Source organism: Camelina sativa, chromosome 10 (assembly GCF_030686135.1).
Source record: "Camelina sativa cultivar CO46 ecotype springtype chromosome 10, ASM3068613v1".
Taxonomy (NCBI): domain Eukaryota; kingdom Viridiplantae; phylum Streptophyta; class Magnoliopsida; order Brassicales; family Brassicaceae; genus Camelina; species Camelina sativa.
Window position 1 is genome coordinate 10,223,569 of NC_141889.1, and position 25,819 is coordinate 10,249,387.

Here is a 25,819-nt window from a genome sequence, read left to right on the forward strand (position 1 = left end):
ATTCCTGTTTTTCCAAATTCTCCACAAAATCCAAGGGAAGCTCTTTCTGATGCTTGCAGGCCAATTTCTATTATTCCTGTTCTCCAGGAGGTGATAGAAATTTGAGAAGAAAGAACCGTTTTGAAACCCTTTTTCAGGGGATGGGTAATCTGATAGGCCTCAAATTTGTCTCGCCAGCGTACATAAGAAGAGAGTATGGTTCGTTGATTCTCCTAAACCTCCGCAAATCTGACATTGCTCATCTACCTTCATTCCTCTGCCATTTAAGTTTTCCGCCATAGGTAAGATGCCACTTATCATCTTCCATAGAAAGACTTTGATCTTAGGATCAGTTTGGAGTTTCCATACCTGACTTTTAAGCTCTAGAGTGGAAGGCTGCATAGTGATCTCATTTACCAACTCCATATTGTCTTCTTTGTCTACAAGCCAATACGCTGACTTCACTGAGAAATCTCCACTTTTGTTATATTGCCAAGTATGAAAATCTTCTTGTGAGCAGACTGGTTTTATAAGCAGTATCCTGTTGATATCCTCGAGAAGAAAAAGATCATTCAAAAGTTCTCTGTTCCAAAACCCTGTTCTGGGATCCAACAGCGAGCTTACCTTTAGACCAACATCGAAGATCTGGTTTCTCCTCCAAGGTGCTCTGAAACCGTTGTCATTTATCCATGGATCAATCCAGACGTTAATGGAGTTACCATTGCCAACATTTTTTTTCAAAACTTTTAAGAGAAGTTCTCGACCAAACAAAATACTTCTCTAGGCGAAGGAAGGTCTCTTACCCAGCTTTGCCTCCAAGAAATCATCATCTTCGTAGTATCTGCTTTTCATGAGTCTTGACATTAGACAATCTGGGAATTTTAGGAGCCTCCAAGCTTATTTCGCTAATAATGCTTGGTTGAATGTCTGGATATCACGAAACCCTAGACCTCCCAGGGGTTTAGATAGACAGAGCTTATCCCAACTTTTCCAATGTATTTTGCTTGAGTGTTCATTGGAATTCCACCATAAGGATGCCCATGCGCTTTCCAAATTTTCACAGGTGGGTTTTGGTAATTTGAAACATGACATGGCAAAGACTGGCATAGCTAGTGCTACCGATTTCAGGAGAACTTCCTTTTCTCCCTGAGATAAGCTTCTAGAGTTTCAACTTGATAGTTTCGACTTTAGTCCATCTTTCAAGTAGTCTAGCATTTCAATCTTTGATCCACTAAAGCATTTTCGAAGACCAAGATACTTGCCGGCTCCTCCCACTGTATCAATACCCAGACAAGCTTGTACATTGGTTTTGATGTTGTCTAGAACTTTTGAACCAAAGGTAATGGAGGATTTGTTTAGGTTGATGGTCTGACATGTCGCTGCTCCATAAATCCCAGTATGTTTTGAAGGACAATGCTTTGTTCCCTCGAAGTTTTACAGATGAAAAGACTGTCATCTGCAAAAAGCAAGTGGTGAATCATAGGTCCTTCAACTGATAATTGAATTCCTTCCAAAATTCCTTGTGATTGGGCTTTATTAAGCAGATGCGAAAGACTTTCGGTGCATAGGATAAAGAGAAAGGGGGACAGTGGATCTCCTTGCCTCAATCCTCTCTGCGGTGAGATCATTCCATACGGAGCATCATTGATTATGACCGAGTAGGTTACCAAAGAAACACATATCATGATCCAATTAACCCAAGTCTTGTGAAACCCCAACGCTAACAACATCGATCTCAAGTAACTCCACTCAATTCTGTCAAAAGCCTTTAACATATCAGACTTACTGCCATAAATTCCTCTGATACTTTTGGATGGACCTTTAGGCAATGCACCAGTTCGTGAGCCACTAAGATGTTATCTGTGATTAGTCTTTCAGATACAAAGGCCGATTGTGTATTTGATACTATATCAGGCAATATTGGCTGCAATCTCTTGATCATTAACTTGGAGATTATTTTATAAAGAACCGAGCATAAGCTTATAGGTCTTAGATTTCCCATCTCTGTAGGGTGTAAGGTCTTTGGTATTAAGCAGATATGAGTGTAATTCCAATCAATTGGCATTAACCCTTCACTAAAGAACAATTTCACTTCTATAGTTACCTGTGCTCCAACAGTGGACCAATACTTCTGGAAGAAAAGGGCTGACATCCCATCAGGACCTGGGGCGCTGGCTGGCTTTATTGAAAGAACTGCCTCCTTTATTTCCTGGTCTGTAACTGCTACCAATAACCTAGTGTTCATTTCTTGAGAGACTTTAGGAGATAGGTCACTGAACCAGTTTTGAAAACTTGCCGGATTAGAGGAAGTGAAAAGATTTTGAAAGTAGGATATCGCAACTTCACCCTTCGCTGCTTCTGATTCCTGAAAATTACCGTTTATGTCTTTCAGCTTTGCAATTCTCTTCCTTTGCCTATTAATTTTCACCGAAGCATGAAAGTATTTGGAATTTCTATTTCAACTTCTTAACCATTTCTGCCTGCTTTTCTGTTTCCAGTAAGATTCCTCTTCTTTGTACGCCCTGGCTAAGTCCTTTTTAAGGTTGAAAACCCTTTGCTTAACTGGCCATACTCTTGATTGCTCTTGTTCCAATGCCGCTTCCAGTTGTTGAATCTTATCGTGAGAGTTTGTGAAATTTTTCCTCTTCCATGAACTGAGTGATTTTCTACAAGCACACAATCTATCCGCCACTGATACATTGGTACATGCTCTTCCACTACTCCAAGATGATAAGATAGCCGACTTTACTCCTTCTTTGTGTAGGAATCTTTTGTCGAACCTGTACTGACCTCTGTATGAATCTTGGGACGTCATTAGCTTTATTAGGACTGGTCTGTGGTATGAGCCTCTAAAGTCTAAAAAGGCTTGGTTTGACACTGGGAAGTGTTTTAACCAATCATTATTCCCAAAAGCTCTATCCAGTTTGCATTGAATCCAATGGTCACCACTTCTTCCAGCCCAAGTGATGCTATTCCCTTGTCCCGGGAGTTCAATCATGCCACAAGCTCGAATCATATCATTAAAGCCGATGAATTCTGAATCACTTCTTCTTGGTCCTCTATTATTTTCTCCATTGTGAAACAGATCATTGAAATCACCAAATATGCACCATCTGTCGCTTCGACCAACCCCTATTCTGGAGATTCTTTCCCATACCGCCCCACGTTTACTTCTATCAGGGTCTCCATAAACGCAAGAAACAAAAAAGTTGTAAGCTCCAAAGTGTACTTGAGCGTCCAACAAATTTTTATCTACAAACTTGAAATCAACTTTAACACTACTTTTCCAGAAAAGCGCTAAGCCACCATATTTACCAACCAGTTCAACTGTATGTACACGATCATATCCTAGCCATTCTTGCAAGTCCACTAGAACATCCCTTTTGTGCATCGTTTCCATCAAGAACAACATCTCAGGAAAATGTTTTTTACGCATTTCCTTGAGACGAGGAATTGTCAAGTCCAGAGACCGTCCCAGTCCTTGACAATTCCAACTGATGATGCTAATTGGGCGTTAGGCAATCCCCCCTTTGGGATCACCTCTTGGGGGTTAAGCTTTGTCTGTTTTGCAGTGCTTGTACTCTCGTCATCTGCTTTCCTCTTTTCTTTCGCTCCAATTTGCACCCCTTCTGATTTGCCTTTACTTGGCTCCAATATTTTTAGCTTTCTAGTACTCTTCGCTGGTCTGTTCCTCTTTTTGGCTTTTGGTTTTGTCGAAGTAGCACCCTTTGGAATTAATCTGAAAAGCAATCAGTTGGAGCTTACTGCGAAAGGGTTAAGATTAATACCAGTGGAGTTAATCTGAAAAGGCTGAGATAAGGCTAGAAACCCTTTGGAATCATCATTGATAAAGGACGGGTCCGCTTCCATAACCCACAAGCTATCAGGACCTAAGGAGGGATCAGTATTTGTTGTCTTTAGCTTTCCATCAAAGACACTTCGATTTTTCTCAGATGTCGAAGCACTCCCAAAATCAAAAACTACACCTTTTTCTTTATTAACCTCTTGATGGAAGATTGGTAGCGGCTCTAGCCTAAGGATAGAGTTTTGTGCTAGAGGGTCCTTTTCAACTTCTCCAACCGATTGCTTCACCTTATCTTCTCTAAGTAGTTTTTCTTCTTCATTGCCAACTCTGAGGTATTGTCTCATTCCTTCCAAACTACTGGGGAGATTCTCGGTCTGCCTGTATTTGGATCTACCCCAACTTGACTTTCTTGAAGCACTCCAAACAGGGGATCAGATTCCTTCAGAATTGGTTCTTTTATTGGTTTTGCTATTGGAATCTCAACCTTCCTTGCATCCGCCAATTCCAGCTTTTTCTTTATCAGGATCGGGCATCTTGTGTTTTCGTGAGTCATTCTTTGACATTCGTAACATCTTCTCTGCACCCTCTCGTACTCAAAGCAAACAGTCGCTGAGTCCCCTTTTGGGAGATTAACTAACTTTGATCGCCTAAGAGGTCTTGAGACGTCAAACAATATATTTGCTCTCACAAAATCTTGTAGCTGTGGCTTCTCCGCATCAAAGGCAATTTCCAGAACTTGGCCAATTTGTTCACCTAAGGCTGTAAGAGCTTTTTTCGTGTAGAACTTTATTGGCAGATTCCACATTTGAATCCAGATTGGAGTGAATTGAAGATAGTTATCCAGTGTGTTTTCAAACCATCTATCCACCACTATGGTCCAATCATTGAAAGTGTGAAGACTTTTCTCTAGCACTTCATTCAAATCATGCTCAGTGTTGAAGAAGAACTGAAACTTTTCCTTGGAAAGCGCCACTCCCCTGCATCTTCCGAGCTTTTGCCATTTGCGAGGCATATTTCGTATTAACTGGTCCATCGGTTGACATTCCGGGTTGAGTGTTCGTCCTACCAAACTTAGCAAATTTCTTTCACAGGAGGAGTATTCAGGTAGATCTGGCATGGTGAAGGGTACTTCTTCTTCCTCGAGGGACATTTCCATCAACGCTCTATCCATGGCTGACGATATAGTTTTGACTCAGTGAGATAAGCTAGATTTGAGAGAGTGAAAGGAAAATTCTCGCCCTTCGCTTTAACTCAAGATCTAAAGACAAACGATTAAAGGCGAGATGAAAAAGATTTTTTAGACTAATTTCCACCGATTATATTTTCTCCGAGATGTCAACTTAGGATGAATACTAGAATAAATCTCAAGAGGATCAAGGAATCAGGAAAAAAGGTGGTAAACAGGGTGAAAAATGCAAAAAAGAGAATGTTTTACTCCGGTTAGATCTCTATTCTGTCTTTAATGAAAGACACTAGAGTAGAAAGAGGGTCCTAAGCGATTTCATACACAACCATGTTCACCAAATAAAAACTATGTAGTCAAAGGTTATTTTTCTTAATTCTTTTTAAGTTTTAGGTTATTTAGTATCTACTGTATACTCTTAATAATTAAGGGATGGAATGCACCTAAAAACGAGGTCTTTTGTAGTTGCAAAATTCAATGAACTAACTAAAGTGAATCCACATATTTTTGATAGACTCATGACACATTAAATTAACGTTCTATTTTGGAAAGTAGTTTGATTCCCGAGCCCAAACTGAAGCTTTATCTAACACTTGGAACTTGTATGAGTGGTGTGGAACTGTGGAAGAGAATACTTTTATCCATAGACTCAAACGCACTGCTCCTAGCTATAGCTATATAACCTTTTCTATATTTCTTATAAATTTATTCAAACTACAGTGGGAGTAGACAAAATGTCAAATTCCTGAAGCTAATGTATTATTCTATTATCCGTAGCCCATAGGTGGAGGAAGCTATTTTTGGAATATCGAAATAGAAACTCATCCTTTTTAAAACCATTTAAAATCGTAACAAAAATCATAAGAATAAATATGTGAAAAAATAAGATCATGGTAACAATTAGTAATGAATATTTCTTATAGTCAGAAGTCATATGAATCTGATGAACTACTATACAAATTCCAGATGGAATCTTCAAACATCCATGTCTAAAAATTCTCAGTATCGAACCTGAAACCTAAATCACGTGCCCACCGTTGCTATTTTGCGGCGGCCCATTGCTAGTCTCCACGTGCCAGTCTTGAATTTTAAGCAAAAGTAAACTACACAAAACAAAATGTTTCACCCACATGTGCTTCTTTGTAATTTGTTTGGTAAAAGCCTAGTTTTAATTATCCCAGAAATGTTACTAGACTAAAACAAAAGTCAAAAGCTGAAGCTAAAGACATACATTTCCATTACTAAATTACTACTTGTTAGTATAATATTGGCGTATGAACAGTACTTACATATATCTCAATTGTTTCAAACAAAATTTTGTATTTATCTTTTCCTGTGATTATATGTATATATATATATATATAAAATTGTATTTTCAAAATTAACCATTAATAGGATCATGACACTTATCAAAAATTAATAGTTTTCAAAACAGCTAATTAAGATAATAACATTAAATCTACAAAAAATTTATATATTTTTTATATCTAAAAAAAATTCTTAAATCAATAAGGAAAATTACCGAACTAATATATTTTTCATTGTACGCTAATTATATAATACGTGTTTTCTTAATTAGATTTTGACATGTATAAACAAAAAAAGAATTCATTAAACATGTATATTATTATTAATCAATAAATAGGGAATAACAAATCTAAATAGAATAACATAAGTTATGTCAAAAGAATTAATATTTATGAAACGTAATAGAACATCAACAGCTAATTAATAAAATAACATTCTATCTACATAAATTGACATGTTTATATCGAAAGCTTTGTTCTTTCATTTTTTTTTCTGATATAATTTTGCTTATCTATTGTGGGTCTTTGTTTCGTGGAGGTTATTCAATGGAAGCTATCATATGCAATGATATGGAATCAAAGTATATAAAGCCTGCTAAATTAATCGAGTATGGAGACACTGATGGAGGTTCCAAAAGTGATTCTACAGTTAGTAGCGTTATAAGTTTCAAAGATTAGTCGATGGTTGATGTTTCTGGTCAAAATCTAGAGTTTTCTCTTATGGATAATGTCAATGATTCCGTTACTGAAACAAAAGCTACTTGATAAAGTAATTGAGAAGCGATTTTGAAATTTGGGAAGTTAGAACGGTAAACCGTTTTAAAATTGGTTTCAAACCGGATTTATGTGGATTTTTATCGGATTTGGTTCATAAACCGTTTAAACTCAGGTATATAGAGAAATATATGAGAACTTTTGAATCGGGTAGAAATAAGCTGAGAACTTACGATTCGAGAATATTTGAAACAAGGTCATGGATCCTTTAACGTGATTATGACATATGTCATTTTTTTTTGTTAACCAAACATTAATTAGAAAAGTACTCCAGAATTGGTGACCCAACTCAGAGGGAAAGAGTTTACAAACGAAATAGATGAACTTAAAGATCTAGACGACCGAGAAGACAATCCGCTCTCAAATTCGATGAACGAGGAATCTTGGACAGGGAGAAGAGAGGAAAGGCGGCCAGAAGCAGATGGAAATCGTCAAGGATATTAGAGAAAGCCGACCAATCTTCAGGAGATTGAATCATCGTAACTAATTCGGCGTTGTCCATCTCAAAGTGCTGACAAACAACTCCATTAGCGAGGAGACACTCCATTGCCCAAAGTAGAGCCTCCAATTCTTCATGAAGCGGGAAGGGCTTCGACGAAGACATCTAGCACCCAACAATAAAATCTGATATTTGCCAACTCCACAGCACCAATCTGATCTGACATATGTCATGTTTTGGATTGTTTATGAAGTTTTTATTTTGTATGTCTGAATTATTTAAGACTTATATATACCATCATGATTATAAGTTTCAAATTTTTATTTTTATTATAATATATTACCTTTTATTTTTGAGCAAATATTATGTTATATTACCTTTCTTTCACTTTCTCAATAAAAAATCTTTATTGGGTTGGTCATAAAATTATTATACCCGAGTTAATAATTTTCACCCGTTGTTCATCCAAAATATCCTTAGAGTAAAATAATTCATGGTTAAAAAAATTATGTCACAAAACAATTTTACTAATTATAAGAACTATAATTATGCCAAAATGAAAGTAAAGTAACATAAAATTTGTTGAATTTGTTTAAAAGATATTTTAGGTGGTGATAAAGAGCATACTTTAAGAATAAAATAATTTTAGGTGTAAGAGTGTATTTTTAATGGTAAAACATACAATAAAATTGTACGTGGTTATTAATTATATGTTGTTTTGATGAATTCTTTGCATGTAAAATATTTTTGTAATAAGTTGTGAAATGTTTTTGAAAATTTACAATAATAATATTTGTAATGATGAGTATTTGATAAAAGTTTTGGTGGAGTATAATTTAGCTTTAGATTATTGTAATAATTGTTATAATATATTTAAAATATAAAAATATAAAAAAGTGTATGAAGGTAAATACAAATTTGATTTTTTTCTCTAATTAAAATTATTAATATATTTACTTCAGGAAATATTTTTTTTTATATTTTTAAAAAATTGTTTAGGGTTTAAGATTTATTTTTTATAATAATTTTAAAACCCGCACCTCATGCGGCCCCTTATATAATATATATATAAAACAATAGATATCTTTAGTTTTCGGATAATACAAGTTTTGTACCTGTCCAATATTGTATGTTTCAAGGCCTTGCCCAATAAAAATTGGGAAGATCCATTAGTAAATAAAATAGTTTATTTAAAAATAAAAAATAATAAAAGTTTCTAAACTTATGTTTGTTTTACTAGGAACCCAATATGTAAGTTATAGTTTCAATTCAAGCACAAAGCGTCTGTAGTCCAACGGTTAAGATAATTGCCTTCCAAGCAATAGACTCGGGTTCGACTACCGGCAGACGCATCCTTTTTACTTTTTTTCTTTTAAAACTTCATCGGACTATACCGTTTTAATTAAATCAGTATCACCACCGTACCGGTTATGTAAACCGGAAAACCCAAAACGTTTGAGTTTGAGACTTCCCCACGTGTGTGGTCTACAAATTTCTATCGATTTCACAGCACAAAAATCTCCGACGCTTTTGAGATTTTTCGAGTGTTGAACAATTGAGAAAATGGAGGTTTCGTCTTCACTCAAGCTCTCATCGTCGTCGTTATCTCCTTCCATCATCAACCTTCAGGTTTACTTAAAAAACTCTTTTTTTTTTCTTTTTATCTCTGTCCTCTGTTGTTCTCTGTTCTTATTATATTTGTTTGATTTCTGAAACTGGGTCTGCAAATTCTTGATAAATTCGAAGACTTTCCTATTTAATACTGTAATTGCTTGCAGGTTTCTTCATCAAGTATTGATTTTAAATTCTCTAAGTACGACAACACTTCACTTCCTAAACCGTTTCTTCAACTTGGTGATAGAAGCCCACGTCTTCGTGACCAACAAGTTTCACATTCTCTCAATCTAAGGTCATATAGAAATCGGGTCACTGCCAAATCAGGCTCTCAAGGTTGGGACTTTGGTAGATTCGTCAAAACATTGTACTTTTTCAACGGACCACCATCTCCTCTAAAGGTATATATATGAGCGTTTGTTTGATTCTCATTTCTCATTGAGGTGTAATATAGTCGTTTGGGGTAATTGATTGTATCTTGCTTGTGAAGTTTGTATCATCAGTGTTTGAGAAGCTTACTAACGGATCAACGGAGGAACCTGTTAATGAAATGGAAACGACTGGAATCATACTTGTGGCTGGAGCTACTGGTGGTGTAGGAAGAAGGGTTGTTGATATCTTGAAGATGAGAGGGTTGCCTGTTAAAGCATTGGTACCTAAACCTTTTCGATAGATTTCTTGATTCTGATAATGTGGACAAAGTCTGTAACTTTTGAGGGGAATTTACATAGGTGAGAAATGAAGAGAAGGCTCGGAAAATGTTAGGACTTGACATTGACTTGGTTAGAAATTTTACAAAAACTTTCAACATTTTGTTTCTTGGTGTCATTTATGGTTATAAGATCAACAATAACTATTTGCATATATTTCATTGTTGTCAGATTGTTGCTGATATTACAAAGGAAAATACACTGGTTCCTGAAAAGTTCAAAGGAGTGAGGAAAGTGATCAATGCTGTTTCTTGTATTGTTGGTCCAAAGGAAGGAGATACACCTGAGAGACAAAAATACAATCAGGTCGCTGAATCTCCCTGGATAGAATTTTTGTAAAGCTGCGTTTTTATTCTACCTTTGAGTAATGACCCTTTTTAAATATGGGATTTACATGCAGGGGGTCAGGTTCTTCGAGCCAGAGGTATTGGAACTAAAAGAGCACTTTTTGAGTTTTTCTTATGTGAAATTTAGTGCTCAATGTTCAAAAACACTAAACCATTAGATTTGGGGATGTACAGATCAAAGGCGACTCCCCTGAGTTAGTGGAATATATTGGAATGAAGAACTTAATCAATGCTGTTAGAGATGGTGTTGGACTTGAGAACGGGAAGCTTATTTTCGGTGTTGGGGGTAAGTTAAGTCAGGTCACTTGATTAGTCTTTTTAACTTGTTATGGCCATTTTATAATGTTTTCCTGATGTTTTTGTTTAGATAACACATTTAAAGATCTACCTTGGGGAGCCTTGGATGATGTTGTAATGGGAGGTGTCAGCGAAAGTAACTTCCTAGTAGATCTAACTGCTGGTGAAAACGGTGGACTTACCGGAATTTTCAAAGGTTTGATAATATAACAACACTATTTGTCATCTTTCTTCTCTTAGGGGGTTACTTATATGTACATAGCATGTTTTGTTAGGTATTGTTTCCACAACAAATAATGGTGGATTTACGAGTGTCCGAAACAAGGTAAAGGGTACGACTTAATGTCAGAATCTCTCTTATTCTTCACTATCTCACTGAGTCTTTCTTAAACATTCCTTCTAGAACTTTCCAGAGGCAGAGAATCTCTCTGCATATGATGGTTTAGAGCTACGACTAAAAGGTGATGGACTCCGTTATAAGCTAATCGTCCGGACAAGCCAAAATTGGGATACTGTTGGTTACACCGCTAGTTTCGACACTTCACCAGGACAATGGCAATCTGTAAGTACAATCACTCTTCTCATTCATTTTTGATCTAATTTTGTAAGTAGATCAATTATATTTCTATTAATTCAAATCGTAGGTACGCTTACCTTTCTCGTCTCTAAGACCTGTACTTCGTGCACGTACAGTGACAGATGCACCACCTTTTAATGCAAGCAGTATTATTTCACTACAGGTTTGTTTTACTTTTTTCACTCAGCCCTCTTAAACTTTCCATTCTAAATGATTGATTCAGTGTCATTGTTTTCAGCTTATGTTTAGTAAATTTGAGTATGATGGTAAGCTTAACCCGACTTTCAAAGAAGGACCTTTCGAGCTTCCTTTATCGAGTATTCGAGCTTATATCCAAGAACCTGTCACTCCAAGGTCTGATTTTAGTTTCTTGCTCTTCAGACACAAAATTCTTTACTAAACGCTGAATTGGCATTTTGTTTCTTACGGTTACAGGTTTGTTCATGTTGGCTCTGCGGGAGTGACCCGACCAGAGAGACCCGGTTTGGATCTAAGCAGACAACCTCCTGCTGTGAGATTAAACAAGGAGCTTGATTTCATTCTCACTTACAAGTTAAAGGTTTGTCTTTCTATACTATCACAAGATTGGAGCAGTCACTTTCACAAGGTGTTAAAGCTTTCTTTTTTTGGATGAATAGGGAGAGGATCTGATACGCGAAAGCGGGATTCCGTTTGCGATTGTACGGCCATGTGCTCTAACAGAAGAGCCTGCGGGAGCTGATCTCATTTTCGAACAAGGAGACAACATTACGGTAATTCAATATTGCTCCCCTTGAAACCAAAACTCTTTTAAGTTAACTAACATAACCAACTTCGGCTTTATTTATATAGGGGAAGGTATCAAGAGACGAAGTAGCACGTATATGCATTGCTGCATTAGATAGCCCGTCTGCTCTAAACAAGACGTTCGAGGTTTTAAAAGAATTGATGACAAAATCAAGTTCACATTTTTCGAAGTTTTTTACTTCCAAGATGTTAAATTTTGTCGGTTGGGCTGTTTTGTTTGTTTCAGGTTAAAAGTACAGTTCCGTTTAGTGAGCCATTCACGGTAGATCCTGAGAATCCACCACCGGAGAAAGACTACAATGAGTATTTCAAGAATCTGAAAGATGGAATCACCGGTAAAGAAGCTCTAGAACAGAGCACTGCTGCAGTTTAAACCAAGTTTCCTCTACTTATGATGTAACTTTTTGTTTCTTGTTTCTTCTGTCTTAAAAAGTCTTTTGGAAAGTATAAAAACAACAAAAATAGTCGTGTAGAAACCGGTTTGTATATTCCATATATACGGATTCGTACATTGTAAGTTAGATTTTACAAAAAGCTTACTCGCGACAACAGTAAAGATTGTACCTTTTGATCCGTGGAGGTGGTTGTACAAGATTCTGAAATTTCTCTGCCATGTCTTTGGCTGTGAGAATTTTGCCTTGTGGTGTAAGAAAAGCACTGCGTTGAAACGGTGGAGACCAGATTCCGCTTGTCTGGTAATCGAACTGCAACTCAGACACATCAATGTACTTCTGAAGAAGTTTGTCTGAAACAGGTTTTGGTACGTTCTGAGTTAAAACAGAGGAAGATGAAGATGGAGGTGGGGATGATGAAGACGAAGATGAAGAAGACATTCTTTAAAATAAAATACGAAAGTTTATGATTGGAGGGTTTCATGAGGGAAAAAGCTAGATGGAGACTTTTATGGTAATGACAAAATAATGGATTCTTTTGCAAATAATGGAGGATGAGTGGAGAGGAGCACAGAACATATGTCTCTGTTCTTTTTTCTCTTCTTTTTTGTTTCTTTTCTAATGTACAGATGCGTTTTTGGATTTTCATAATTACAAATCATTGAGCTCTTTCACATGGCAAATGTGTGTTTTGTGCTAAAACCTCGAAGAATTAAAAAAATGTATACTTCAAAACTTCAAATTAAAAACTCATATGGGCTTCAATAATTATATGTATTGAACATTTGAAGTTTTGAACCCATATTGGCATTGGGTTCCCTTACTAGATAGAGCCACAAATGTTTTATTTTTATTCATCGTTTTTGTTTTTTTGTCGAAATTGAGAGAGAGTGACTGAATTATTTATCGCCGTTTACCAATGTAAAACATGAGCACCACCACTTTGTGACCTTTTCAAGAAAGTGAAAGCATTTAAACAATATATACAAAACCCACAACGAAATGTCAGATCTGTCCCTTGTCTTAGAGCTTTCTAAGAGGACTTAAAGCCAGGGTATTTTGGTAAATATACCAATTCTTTTTCACCTAGAAATCTATCGGTGGTGATTAAGGAAGGTACAGCTAGAGAAGAAAGGCAGCACAAGTCTTACCCTAAACCTTTTTTTTCAAAGTCTCTGTCTTTCTGTGGAAATCTGGGGAAAATATTTTGAATCTAAAGAGAAAAAGTAAAATCGAAGTGAAAAGCTGCTCTTTTTTTTTTTTAATTTAAAGAAGCGCAAAGTGTGAGCAGTGTTGTAATGGCGGGTTACAGAGCAGATGATGATTATGATTACCTTTTCAAGGTGGTTCTGATCGGTGATTCCGGTGTTGGGAAGTCCAATCTGCTTTCTCGATTCACCAGGAACGAGTTCAGTCTTGAGTCTAAATCAACGATCGGGGTTGAGTTCGCGACTCGTAGCTTGAATGTTAATGAAAAAGTTATCAAAGCCCAGATTTGGGATACTGCTGGTCAAGAAAGGTTGGTTTAAGCTCTCTCTCTCTCTCTCTTCATTTCTCGATCTGGGTTTTATTAAAGTCTTGGCCTTTAGATGCATTGGTGGAGTCAAGACCAACCCCTCTCTCTGTTTATAGTTCTTGAGAACTGGATTGTGTAGGTTAAGCAAACAAATTTAGGTTAGAACTTGTGTTTTTCTGTGGATCAGTGGAAACTGTAGGATTTATGGTTTGCTCAATTGTCAAAGGAGAACTCAAATGGAGCTCAAACTATGTTTAGATCTGTCTTAGTGTTATTGTAAAGGAAGCTTGAGAAAGAAACCTGTGATTGTGTTAATTACTCTGGAGATGAAATGATACATTGTGTTTGTTTATAAGGAGCGAGCCCAATGATTATGCTTTTAAGTCACCAGTTTTGTAGAATTTATGTTATTTTGCTGATTTGTTTAATCGACTGAGATCAGTCATAGGTAGAGAAGCTAATTCATTGGCCATATGTTCCTTAATTCTTATTTCTGTTGTTTAGAGGATCTTTAGGATTGATTGTAATCGTATATCGGTTTCTTTAGTGATGAGTTTCTACCATTGAAGCTAAAAAGCTTATTGCTTTGATGTCTTTTTTTGACGTTTTGGTTCTTCTTATGTGTTATCTTTCTTATTTAAAACAGTTTTGCTGACCAAATCTCTAACGGGGTTTTACCATCTCTCCTCGTTCTTCTATTTTTAGATACCGAGCAATCACAAGTGCATACTACCGAGGAGCTGTTGGAGCGCTTCTTGTCTACGACGTAACCCGACACTCCACATTTGAAAACGTTGAGAGATGGCTAAGGGAACTCCGCGACCATACCGACCCAAACATTGTTGTGATGCTAGTAGGAAACAAATCCGATCTTCGCCATCTTGTGGCAGTCCAAACCGAAGATGCGAAATCTTTCGCAGAGACTGAATCACTCTACTTCATGGAAACCTCAGCTCTTGAATCTACCAATGTTGAGAACGCGTTTTCTGAAGTACTCACTCAGATTTACCATGTCGTGAGCAAGAAAGCAATGGAGGCTGGTGAAGATTCGGGTAATGTTCCTTCCAAAGGAGAGAAGATCGATGTTGATGTTTCCGCTGTCAAGAAAACTGGTTGCTGCTCCAACTAAAAACACTACAAAGAAGTTTTTTCTTTCTTCCTTTCTTTAACATTCAAAATTCTTTTGAAGATGTTTGCTTTCTTAGGAAACAATCTTATTATCTTATGCTTTTGATTTTGCTTGCTTGAAAAATTGCTTAGCTTTGGGTCTGGTCTGGTACTATTGTATCGGTTAAGGGATTTTGTAATTTAACCGGTTCCAATCTATGGGTTTGTTTAGCTTTGTTTTCTTAATTCAGTCCGCAAATATCTCTAAACCAATACTTGATAGTGCTAATTGGTGACAACTTACAATCAAAACCTAAATTCTTGATCATTGATTCAGCCTCTAATATTAGAAAATCTTGACAACATTTATAATTCAATTTTAGAAAAAGTTGCCTTTTTTTTTGGTTTCGTCATTTGACTTTTCTTGACTTTTTTGATTTGTTAAAGAGAAAAAAAATTCCATGTAATTTTAAAAATTTTCCTAAAAGAAAAAAAACCACGTCGTCAGTAACGCTGAAAGAATATTCCGTTACTAAGATGACGGATCCGACCGTTTCCCGCCAAGAAAACAGCCCTAAGAAACCTAACGACAGTAACGGAGAATTCAAACGTCTCTTAATTCCCGAAACCTCTGACCCGGATGAGGACGACGAGCGCCGCGAGTCGCCACCGGAGAATCAAATCCTGAACGTAGAAGAAGAAGAAGAAAGAGATAAAACCTACGATACGGTTCCTCCGTTCTCATGGGCGAAGCTATGGAAATTCACCGGACCTGGGTTTCTAATGAGCATCGCGTTCTTAGATCCAGGAAACATCGAAGGAGATCTACAAGCCGGAGCTGTGGCTGGTTACTCTCTCCTATGGCTTCTTCTATGGGCTACGCTAATGGGACTTCTGATGCAGCTTCTCTCTGCTCGGATCGGTGTCGCGACGGGTCGACATCTGGCGGAGATTTGCCGAAACGAGTACCCATCGTGGGCTCGGATCTTGCTTTGGTTCATGGCGGAGGTTGCTTTGATCGGAGCTGATATTCAAGAAGTCATCGGAAGTGCCATCGCTCTTCAGATCTTGACTCGTGGGTTTTTGCCGATTTGGGTTGGTGTTATCATCACTTCGTTTGATTGGTAAGTAAAATTTAGGTCAAAATTGAAAACGTGAAGCTTAAGCATGTGATTGATTTGTGTTTCTTGTGAAAAAAATAAAAACAGCTTCTTGATTTCGTATTTGGAGAAATGTGGAATGAGGAAATTAGAAGGTCTTTTCGCGGTTTTGATTGCGACAATGGCTGTTTCGTTTGCTTGGATGTTTAATGAAACTAAGCCTAGTGTAGAAGAGCTATTCATAGGTATTATTGTTCCGAAGCTCGGATCAAAGACGATAAGAGAAGCTGTTGGAGTTGTCGGATGTGTAATAACGCCTCACAATGTGTTTTTGCATTCGGCTTTAGTGCAGTCTAGGAAGACAGATCCAAAGGAGATTAACAGAGTTCAGGAAGCTCTTAACTACTATACAATCGAATCAACTGTCGCGCTTTTTGTCTCGTTCATGATCAATCTGTTTGTAACTGCGGTTTTCGCTAAAGGGTTTTATGGAACGAAACAGGCTGATAGTATAGGACTGGTTAATGCGGGACATTACTTACAGGAGAAGTATGGCGGTGGGGTTTTCCCGATTCTTTACATATGGGGAATAGGTTTATTAGCTGCTGGACAAAGCAGTACTATAACTGGGACTTATGCTGGACAGTTTATAATGGAAGGGTTTTTAGATCTTCAGATGGAGCAATGGCTATCAGCTTTTATAACTAGAAGCTTTGCGATTGTACCTACTATGATTGTTGCTCTGATGTTTAACACATCCGAGGGCTCGCTCGATGTTTTAAATGAATGGCTTAACATTCTTCAGTCGATGCAGATTCCTTTCGCGGTTATTCCTCTTCTGACTATGGTTTCTAAAGAACATATCATGGGCGTCTTCAAAATCGGACCTTCGCTCGAGGTAAAGCCATTTTGTTGTCATTTCTCTTCGTTACTGTAATGTGCTTTTGATTTGTAACGAGTTAGTTGAGATCTTTTGCAGAAGCTAGCGTGGACTGTGGCGGTGTTTGTGATGATGATAAATGGGTATCTTCTACTTGATTTCTTCATGGCTGCTGTGGAAGGGTTTTTTGTTGGGTTTCTGGTTTTTGCTGGAATAGTTGGATACATCAGTTTCATCATCTATCTTGTTTCCTATAGAAGCTCACAATCTTCTTCTTGGTCGAGCTTAGAAATGTCACAGAGAGTTGTTTCCACAGAGACGTAGAAATCCATAACTCTATTAACTCTTGACTTCTTCAACCCCAAAACTTATCTGAGCAAAGGCAGAAGCGGTTTGGTCGATTTTGAGGGATGGTTTTGCTGCATTTGCTCGACGATTTGAATTGAGACAGTAGAGGAAACTCAGATGTGAGATGATGCTAAGACCGCTTCGGTTAAGATTGTAGATTGATTTGTTAAGTTATCTTCTAACATTGCAAATGTAGAGTAGAATTATGTTAAAGACGTGAACAAGAAGTGATTAACCAGAAACAAAATTAAAGAAGTGATACTAAATCTCAAACTTATTTTTGGTCAGATCTCAAAACCTTATGGAGAAGCTATACACCAAGTGATGAGTGTTTCTTTGGTAGTAAAACGATAAAACTGCTATTTCTGACAATGACAGATGATTTTTTTTTAATATTTTATCATTGTATTATGCAAAATGGTTTAAAACAACTTTTAAAACCAGTTGACAATAGGTTGTAATGGCGTGCTTTTGCTAAACTTCAAATGTTTAAGAAAATTTTGAGTGCTATGGATTTTGTCGTTTATACTAAAAAACTTAAGATATTACAAATCTAAAAAAAATAATAATAATGTTAGCTTGATAAAGAAAGTATGGTGACGCTTAGGAGGCAAGCAAGTATCTGCCGCTGGTTAGAGACAAAGATATGTGTCACCTCTCTCAACTGAAACTTTCCTTCACTTTCCCACAAAAATCATTTCAAAGAAGTCCCAACACTTAGCCAACAAAGCAGAGTGTTGTGTTAGCTTACCCATCAGCTTTCTCAGAAAGAAACTTCTCAACTTCCGATTTTTTTTTCACAATCCACCAAACTTTGTTTAATCTTCCTTTTTCCCTTCCCTTACAAAACCTCAACTCCATGGCTTCTCAGACTCGTTACCCATCCAAATCTCAACCCCTAATTAGGGTTTTGTTCTTTCCCTTATCTCTCTCTCTCTCTGTTCTCCAAACAGGGGAAATCGAAGATGATGGAGTCTAGGTCTCCGATCTGCAACACTTGCGGTGAAGAGATTGGTGTAAAATCAAACGGAGAGCTCTTTGTTGCTTGTCACGAGTGTAGTTTCCCGATCTGCAAAGCTTGTCTTGAGTATGAATTCAAAGAAGGTCGACGAATTTGCTTGCGTTGTGGCAATCCCTACGATGGTAAAATCATATAATTTGCAATTTTTTCTTCAAAATGTTTTACAACTTTTTCGTTAATAGTTGTGGTTTTCTTCTCAGAGAATGTATTTGATGATGTTGAGACAAAGACATCTAAAACTCAATCCACCATTGCAACACATATCAATAACACTCCTCAGGTGTGTTGTCCTAAGATTAGTTGATTTTCTTTTATGTCTTTACTTGATTTTGCAAAAAAAAAAAACTGATTTGATAACTTTTCTTGCAGGATTCTGGTATTCATGCTAGACATATAAGTACAGTCTCCACAATTGACAGTGGTAAGAGAACTAAGAAGCAAGCAAAACCTAAATTTTTTCAAAACTAATTTTAAGATATGTGATTTTGTTGTTGAAGATCTGAATGATGAATATGGGAATCCGATATGGAAGAACAGAGTTGAGAGCTGGAAAGACAAGAAAGACAAGAAGAGCAACAAGAAGAAGAAGAAAGATGCAAAAGCAACTAAACCTGATGAACATGATGCTCAGATTCCTCCTCAACAGCACATGGAAGATATGCCACAGTAAGCACATCCTCGTACTAATCGAATCTAACGGTTTATGTTCTCATCAGAAAGTTTGAGACTTTTGGTTTGGTCTGTTGCCATTTGTATTCTCAGAAACACAGAGGCTGGTGCTACAGATGTGCTTTCGGTTGTGATTCCTATTCCAAGGACAAAGATCACTTCATACAGGATCGTTATCATCATGAGATTGATCATCTTGGCTCTGTTTTTCAACTACCGTATCACTCATCCTGTCGATAGCGCTTACGGTTTATGGCTAACATCTGTGATATGTGAGATCTGGTTTGCTATTTCATGGGTGTTGGATCAGTTCCCTAAATGGTCTCCTATTAACCGAGAAACTTACATCGATCGCTTATCCTCAAGGTACACATCTTTCAAAACCGTTATACTCTTCTATGAGGTAGTAAAATTCTTGAAGTCTTTATGAAATCAACTATGCAGATTCGAAAGAGAAGGTGAGCAATCACAGCTTGCAGCTGTAGATTTCTTTGTTAGTACAGTTGATCCATTGAAGGAGCCACCTTTGATCACTGCAAACACGGTTCTTTCGATCCTCGCTTTAGACTACCCCGTGGATAAAGTCTCTTGCTATGTATCTGATGATGGTGCGGCTATGCTTTCCTTTGAGTCTTTGGTTGAGACAGCAGATTTTGCTAGGAAATGGGTACCTTTCTGCAAAAAGTACTCAATCGAGCCACGAGCTCCCGAGTTTTACTTCTCGCTTAAGATTGATTACTTGAGGGATAAGGTTCAACCTTCTTTTGTGAAAGAACGTAGAGCTATGAAAGTAAGTAAGCAATGGGATCATAACATTATCCAACGGAATGAAATTTAGAAACTTATCTCGTATTGCTCTTTGCTGTAGAGAGACTACGAGGAGTTCAAGATCAGAATGAATGCTTTAGTCGCCAAGGCTCAAAAGACACCAGAAGAAGGATGGACAATGCAAGATGGAACCTCTTGGCCTGGAAACAATACTCGTGACCATCCCGGGATGATTCAGGTTTACCAATGACTGTGTCTTACACTCAAACATATCAAGAAGATACTTGCTGAGTTCCTGAATCCTGATCATGGATCTTTGTTCTTACAGGTCTTTCTTGGATATAGTGGTGCTCGTGACATTGAAGGAAACGAACTTCCAAGATTAGTTTACGTCTCTAGAGAGAAGAGACCTGGATATCAACATCACAAGAAGGCCGGGGCAGAGAACGCTTTGGTAAAACTTCAAATTTTGTTCTTGGTTTAGCATTACATATTGTAACACAAGCCTTATGATTTTGGTCTTTGTAGGTGAGGGTGTCTGCGGTTTTAACGAATGCTCCATTCATTCTTAACCTTGATTGTGATCACTACGTCAACAATAGCAAAGCCGTGCGTGAAGCAATGTGCTTTTTAATGGATCCTGTTGTTGGTCAAGACGTTTGCTTTGTTCAGTTCCCACAAAGATTTGATGGAATCGACAAGAGTGATCGATATGCTAACCGCAACATAGTTTTCTTCGATGTAAGTTTTTGCAATATTCCAACTCATAAATTTAAGCAAGTTTTGGGGTTTCTTTTGATATCTTGTGGTTTTGATTTGATGATTTCAGGTTAATATGAGAGGGCTTGATGGGATTCAAGGGCCAGTTTATGTTGGTACTGGTACTGTCTTTAGAAGACAAGCACTTTACGGATATAGTCCTCCTTCTAAACCAAGGATGTTACCACAATCTTCTTCCTCGTCTTGTTGCTGTCTAACTAAGAAGAAACAACCTCAAGATCCTTCCGAGTTATACAAAGACGCAAAGCGAGAAGAACTTGATGCTGCAATCTTTAACCTTGGAGACCTAGACAACTACGATGAGTACGAGAGATCAATGCTGATCTCACAAACAAGCTTTGAGAAAACGTTTGGTCTGTCCGCAGTTTTCATCGAGTCTACTCTTATGGAGAATGGTGGTGTTCCTGACTCTGTAAACCCCTCAACGCTCATTAAAGAAGCTATCCATGTCATTAGCTGCGGATATGAAGAGAAAAGCGAATGGGGAAAAGAAGTAAGTTTTTGTTTCCTTGGAACCTAAGTTATCAAAGATCTTATCTTTGGAATCTCTTGTTAATAAACTCATTCTGTTTTCGCAGATCGGATGGATTTACGGATCAATCACGGAAGACATATTGACCGGTTTCAAGATGCATTGCCGTGGATGGAGGTCGATCTACTGTATGCCATTGAGACCAGCTTTTAAAGGATCTGCTCCTATCAATCTATCAGATAGACTTCACCAGGTTCTACGTTGGGCTCTTGGTTCAGTTGAGATCTTCCTTAGCAGGCATTGTCCTCTCTGGTATGGTTGCAGCGGAGGACGCCTCAAGTTGCTTCAGAGATTAGCTTATATAAACACAATTGTTTATCCATTCACTTCTTTGCCTCTTGTTGCTTACTGCACTCTTCCTGCTATCTGCCTTCTCACCGGCAAATTCATCATCCCAACGGTAACTTGCTCAACACTTCATACTACTATTTGTGTCTTGAACTCTAATGATTTGATATTTGCTTGCTGTTCGTTATTGCAGCTATCAAACCTAGCAAGTATGCTGTTTCTAGGTCTCTTCATATCAATCATCTTAACGAGTGTCCTCGAGCTTCGATGGAGCGGAGTTAGCATCGAAGACTTGTGGAGAAACGAACAGTTTTGGGTTATCGGAGGTGTCTCAGCTCATCTCTTTGCTGTTTTCCAAGGATTCCTCAAAATGCTTGCTGGTCTCGACACAAATTTCACAGTCACATCGAAAACCGCAGACGACCAAGAATTCGGTGAGCTGTACATTGTCAAATGGACAACTCTCTTGATCCCTCCGACATCACTTCTCATAATCAACTTGGTCGGAGTCGTTGCTGGATTCTCTGATGCTTTAAACAAAGGTTATGAAGCTTGGGGACCTTTGTTTGGGAAAGTGTTCTTCGCCTTTTGGGTGATTCTTCATCTTTATCCTTTCCTCAAAGGTCTTATGGGAAGACAAAACAGAACACCCACCATTGTTATTCTCTGGTCTATCTTGCTTGCTTCTGTGTTTTCACTTGTTTGGGTTCGTATCAATCCTTTCGTCTCCAAAACCGATACGACCTCCCTTTCTCTGAACTGTCTTTTGATCGATTGCTAAGAGAATTATATGTTTGTATTTTGAACGATTAATGATCTGTTTTTTGGTTGTTTTATAAATTTTCCTCACTTGTGAGAGAAGTTATCTCATATAATTGCTTGAGACAAAAGTTATGTAATGTTCTTATTTTAGCAGCAATTTAGGTATCTTATTATTTCAACTTACAATATGTTTTAAAACAAAGTGTTTTATATTTTTCAAATTATTAATGTGTGGTGGAATCTGTCTCGTATAACATAAAAAGAAAACCAAAAAAACAACAAAAACGAAATACAAATCAGATTCCGTGAACAAAAGCATCAATGTCAGGCTGAGGAATGTCATCAAGCAAAGAGTCAATGCTACATCCTTCCTCAAGCAGCTTCTCGTTGAATCCAAAATCATCAGTAAACACGCATTCAGGCACAACCCTGTCTTGTCCATAAATCTCCTCTTGATCCTTCTTCTTCTCCTCAACCGCGACAACGACATCCTTCTTCTTGTTACTCTCTCTGCGTCTACCTCTTGCAGGAACAGATATAGCCGACAGAACTCCCAAATTCAAGCTCTTTATGTAGTCCTGCAACAGAGAAGGTCTTGGATACTTAGATCTACACTTTCTTTTAGAGAACTGTCTTCGTTTTGTGGCGTTCCAATGGTTCTTGATTGAGTTCTCTGTTCTTCCGGGGAGTCTTTTCGCAATCTCTGCCCATTTGTTTCCAATCTCTTTGTGGAATTCTATCAACACTCTGTCCTCTTCTTCACTCCATGTCTCTTTCTGCAAAATTATTTAGATTAGTCCTCCTGATATCATTATCTTAAGTTTCCTTAATCATCATTACACTTACGATTCAGTTAGCTACTAGTTAATACCTTGATGTCAGGTCTCAAATGGTTATGCCACCTCTCTCTACATTGTTTCCCGATCCTTCCCGGTAACACTTGAGCGATATGCGACCATTTACGCAATCCATGCTTCTCCACGAGTTGAATCAGTATCCTATTATAGCCAAAACAAGAAAACTTTAACTTAACTAAGTGTCACAAATTCCATATTATAGTTGTCATTAATCTTGCAGAATCATACTTATAAAATATGAGTATATCGCAATTCCACAAAAAGTGTAAAGGGTGCAATATTATAATATCATCAACAATTTTGATAATGTTAATTGGTTCTTAAGCTTTGTTATATATGTTAATAACAAACCTGTCTTCTTCAGAAGTCCATTGTCCTTTGACTAAGGTTGACGGTTTCTTTTCTTTCCATGATGATGATGAAGAAGAAGAAGACAACTTTCGTGTAAGATATGGTTTGGTCTTGTTGAAACTCGACGATGATCTATAATAATCATTATCTGCAGAAACACATGAAATTTCATCTGGCATCACGAAGTTCATAGCTGGTTTCATGGTCTCTGTAGGAGGGTAATCAAAAGGGATCATCCTCATCATCATCATGTTGTTTTGCTCCAAATCCATATGATCATTTTCATCAACCAAATTGATCTCTTGATGGTGATGAGGACGATGATTACGAGTGAAGTATGTTGGGTTTTCCGCAGCTTGGAAATGATGGTTCATCAATTGTGGTTTAGATTCATAAAACTCGACCATGTTTTCTTGGTAAGAGCAATGCTCGAAAGGAGCATTGTTGATACATGAAGACGTGGTTTGAAGACCGAGCAAATGGTTTGAAGATGATGAGCCATGGTGGTGATGATGGTGGTGATGATCGAACTGATGGTCGTGATCAAGATGGTGAAAATCTTGAAGAAAGCTCGTAGGTTTAGATTGGTTGACAACTTCGAATGGGAAATCTTCTTCTTTCATGTGTTCTTGATGATGATCACGTGTGAAGATGTTTTGGTTTAGAGGAACGAAACCACTCTCGTCGACGAAATTCTCCATTTTTTCTGGAAAGGAGAAAAAAAAACTAATTAATTATTAAAAAAACTAGTGAAGTCTTCTTGAGGTCTTTGTGTTAGCTTTGTTCTTCCTCGTATTTGTAAGGTAGGGGAAGAAAGAAAAGACATTTAATGTGTGTTTTTACTATACCCATAAATTTGTTATGGAGTTGAAATCTAACGTTTGGAGTTTGTTGGTAGCATTACTGTGGTTTTTTTTTAATATATATTGAATTAATTAGTTAATTCTTAAATGCTTAGCTATGTTGGTGTTTTTCTTAAAACATGTTTCAACATAAAAGTGAGGAAAAAATGAAGTAAATTAATTTACCTTTAAAAGTTCATTATGAGAAAGTACAAAAAAAAATTATTAATTAAGTAAATATTGTTCAAGTTAATTGTTTATTTAGAATATATTAATCTGAATTTTGATGGAAATTAAAATATATGAAAAATCAAGTTAGAAAATAATCTTTGTTGACGTTACACATTAGGTGTTGTTGAATTAGGGGTAAACATAGTTGAATGTTTGTGAAACGCTGGGAGAAAATTTAATCTAGTTTTTAATGTGTTAACAACTCATTAATTGTCAAATTTTTAATTGTGTTTAGTTAATTGCTCATAAGTGTATTAATTTAGTCAACAAAAATGTAATTACCATTTTAAAGGCCAAGGACAAAAAGTGTATTGACCATTTAGCTCTAAGCTCTAAATTAATTGATTCAAAAAGAATAAATATCTGCTGTTTCACGTAAAAGGAATAGTCTTACTTATATTGTATAGTATAGTATACTAGATTTTGGCATTCGTAATATCTTACAAGAGTTTGTATTAATCGTTTAGTATATTGTACAACTTAATTGATGGGATAAAAACTTGATACATGAGTTGCATGAGCCCATCTAGCCCACGTGGTTGCTTGAGGCGTAAGTGATGTAGTGTTATCTTCTGCCTAGCACGAGAACCGAAAACAAATTAAAAGTTTGAACCGGCGGAGAAAACTTCATCAACATAAAGTCGATAATGTATGTGTGTGCGTGTGTGTGTTTATATACGTTGATTTGAGAATTATATAACATGAGTGAGCATGTGCTATATTATGAGGAACTAGATTTTGTCGAGAAGATCATGATCATCAAACGCTTTAATGTCTCTCTTTTGTTGATATAAAATGTTTTTATATCGAACGTCAAAAAAAAAAAAAAAAAGTTTTAATATAACATGTAAACCGATGGAGCAAGTGTTAACAATGGGCAATGGTGTTCGTTTCGTTCAGTGTAGGTTTAAGCCATTAACTTAGTTCATGTAGATTTTCTCTCAGTTAAGTCAAGTTTGTCTGTTTGTGTATGAATGTGTACAAGTTGGTTAAGTTCTTCTAAATCTGAAGTTCTGTCCGAAACTTTATACTCAAGAGTCAAGACCTTTATTTATTCATGTCTGGGGGGGGGGGGTTACCAAAAATAAAATAAAATAAAAAGATGATTCCTATGATATTCTTCTTGTCTCCACTCAATGCATAAGGACTGGACAGCTGCTAATTTCGATGAAGTTTTCTTTCTTTTACAAAAGTAAAATCAACAGACACTTATTATTACATTTACACGATCCAATCCAGAGCAGAGCATATAAATCGTCCGCTAAAATAGCATTTGGTACCTTATTTATATACTCTTCTTTATAGATTTTGCATGAATGGTTACAATGAAACAGAGAAAAATGTAACGTAAGGCTGGCTACTAAGATAATCATGGCCGTCAGTAACGAAACTATCATCTTCTATGACAATGACTATAAAAATGTTGCCAGGCCCAACTATCATATTCTTAACTAATAAACATTTTGAATGTTCAAAATGAACTTTTTGGTAATTACGTTTGATAGAATCAATTTACAAATGTACAAAAACCAAGCATTTCACACTTTTCCTTCTTGT

The 25,819-nt window shown here is 36.9% G+C and overlaps 5 protein-coding genes and 1 pseudogene across 5 annotated transcripts; 4 read left to right on the top strand and 2 right to left on the bottom strand.

Annotated features, from left to right (window-relative positions):
- Positions 1-3,435: 3,435 nt before the first annotated feature.
- On the bottom strand, positions 3,436-4,961 carry LOC147935958 (uncharacterized; annotated as a pseudogene).
- Positions 4,962-8,908: 3,947 nt separating this feature from the next.
- Positions 8,909-12,367, top strand: LOC104718440 (protein HIGH CHLOROPHYLL FLUORESCENCE PHENOTYPE 173, chloroplastic). Its single transcript, XM_010436190.3, has 16 exons — positions 8,909-9,116; positions 9,266-9,502; positions 9,592-9,753; positions 9,833-9,883; positions 9,983-10,117; positions 10,212-10,235; positions 10,333-10,444; positions 10,526-10,651; positions 10,731-10,780; positions 10,859-11,017; positions 11,100-11,195; positions 11,271-11,386; positions 11,468-11,591; positions 11,671-11,784; positions 11,864-11,944; positions 12,045-12,367. Exons 1-16 carry the CDS (start codon positions 9,051-9,053, stop codon positions 12,189-12,191), a joined length of 1,800 nt encoding a protein of 599 aa, XP_010434492.1. The 5' UTR covers positions 8,909-9,050; the 3' UTR covers positions 12,192-12,367.
- A 773-nt stretch (positions 12,368-13,140) lies between these two features.
- LOC104718441 (ras-related protein RABA1d) lies at positions 13,141-15,064 on the top strand. The gene is made up of 2 exons (XM_010436193.3): positions 13,141-13,729; positions 14,432-15,064. The coding sequence occupies exons 1-2, from the start codon at positions 13,509-13,511 to the stop codon at positions 14,853-14,855; spliced, it is 645 nt and encodes a 214-aa protein (XP_010434495.1). The 5' UTR covers positions 13,141-13,508; the 3' UTR covers positions 14,856-15,064.
- Positions 15,065-15,232: 168 nt separating this feature from the next.
- On the top strand, positions 15,233-17,448 carry LOC104718442 (metal transporter Nramp5-like). Its single transcript, XM_010436194.2, has 3 exons — positions 15,233-15,957; positions 16,042-16,831; positions 16,913-17,448. The coding sequence occupies exons 1-3, from the start codon at positions 15,371-15,373 to the stop codon at positions 17,135-17,137; spliced, it is 1,602 nt and encodes a 533-aa protein (XP_010434496.1). The 5' UTR covers positions 15,233-15,370; the 3' UTR covers positions 17,138-17,448.
- A 444-nt stretch (positions 17,449-17,892) lies between these two features.
- LOC104718443 (cellulose synthase A catalytic subunit 8 [UDP-forming]-like) lies at positions 17,893-22,160 on the top strand. Its single transcript, XM_010436195.3, has 12 exons — positions 17,893-18,304; positions 18,383-18,462; positions 18,552-18,603; positions 18,680-18,848; positions 18,945-19,217; positions 19,296-19,641; positions 19,720-19,857; positions 19,948-20,073; positions 20,148-20,360; positions 20,449-20,892; positions 20,978-21,331; positions 21,413-22,160. The coding sequence occupies exons 1-12, from the start codon at positions 18,127-18,129 to the stop codon at positions 21,998-22,000; spliced, it is 2,961 nt and encodes a 986-aa protein (XP_010434497.1). The 5' UTR covers positions 17,893-18,126; the 3' UTR covers positions 22,001-22,160.
- LOC104720254 (transcription factor MYB98-like) lies at positions 22,127-23,951 on the bottom strand. Its single transcript, XM_087469103.1, has 3 exons — positions 23,190-23,951; positions 22,853-22,979; positions 22,127-22,757 (listed from the first exon to the last, which is right to left on the bottom strand). The coding sequence occupies exons 1-3, from the start codon at positions 23,888-23,890 to the stop codon at positions 22,278-22,280; spliced, it is 1,308 nt and encodes a 435-aa protein (XP_087325229.1). The 5' UTR covers positions 23,891-23,951; the 3' UTR covers positions 22,127-22,277.
- Between the last annotated feature and the right edge of the window lie 1,868 nt (positions 23,952-25,819).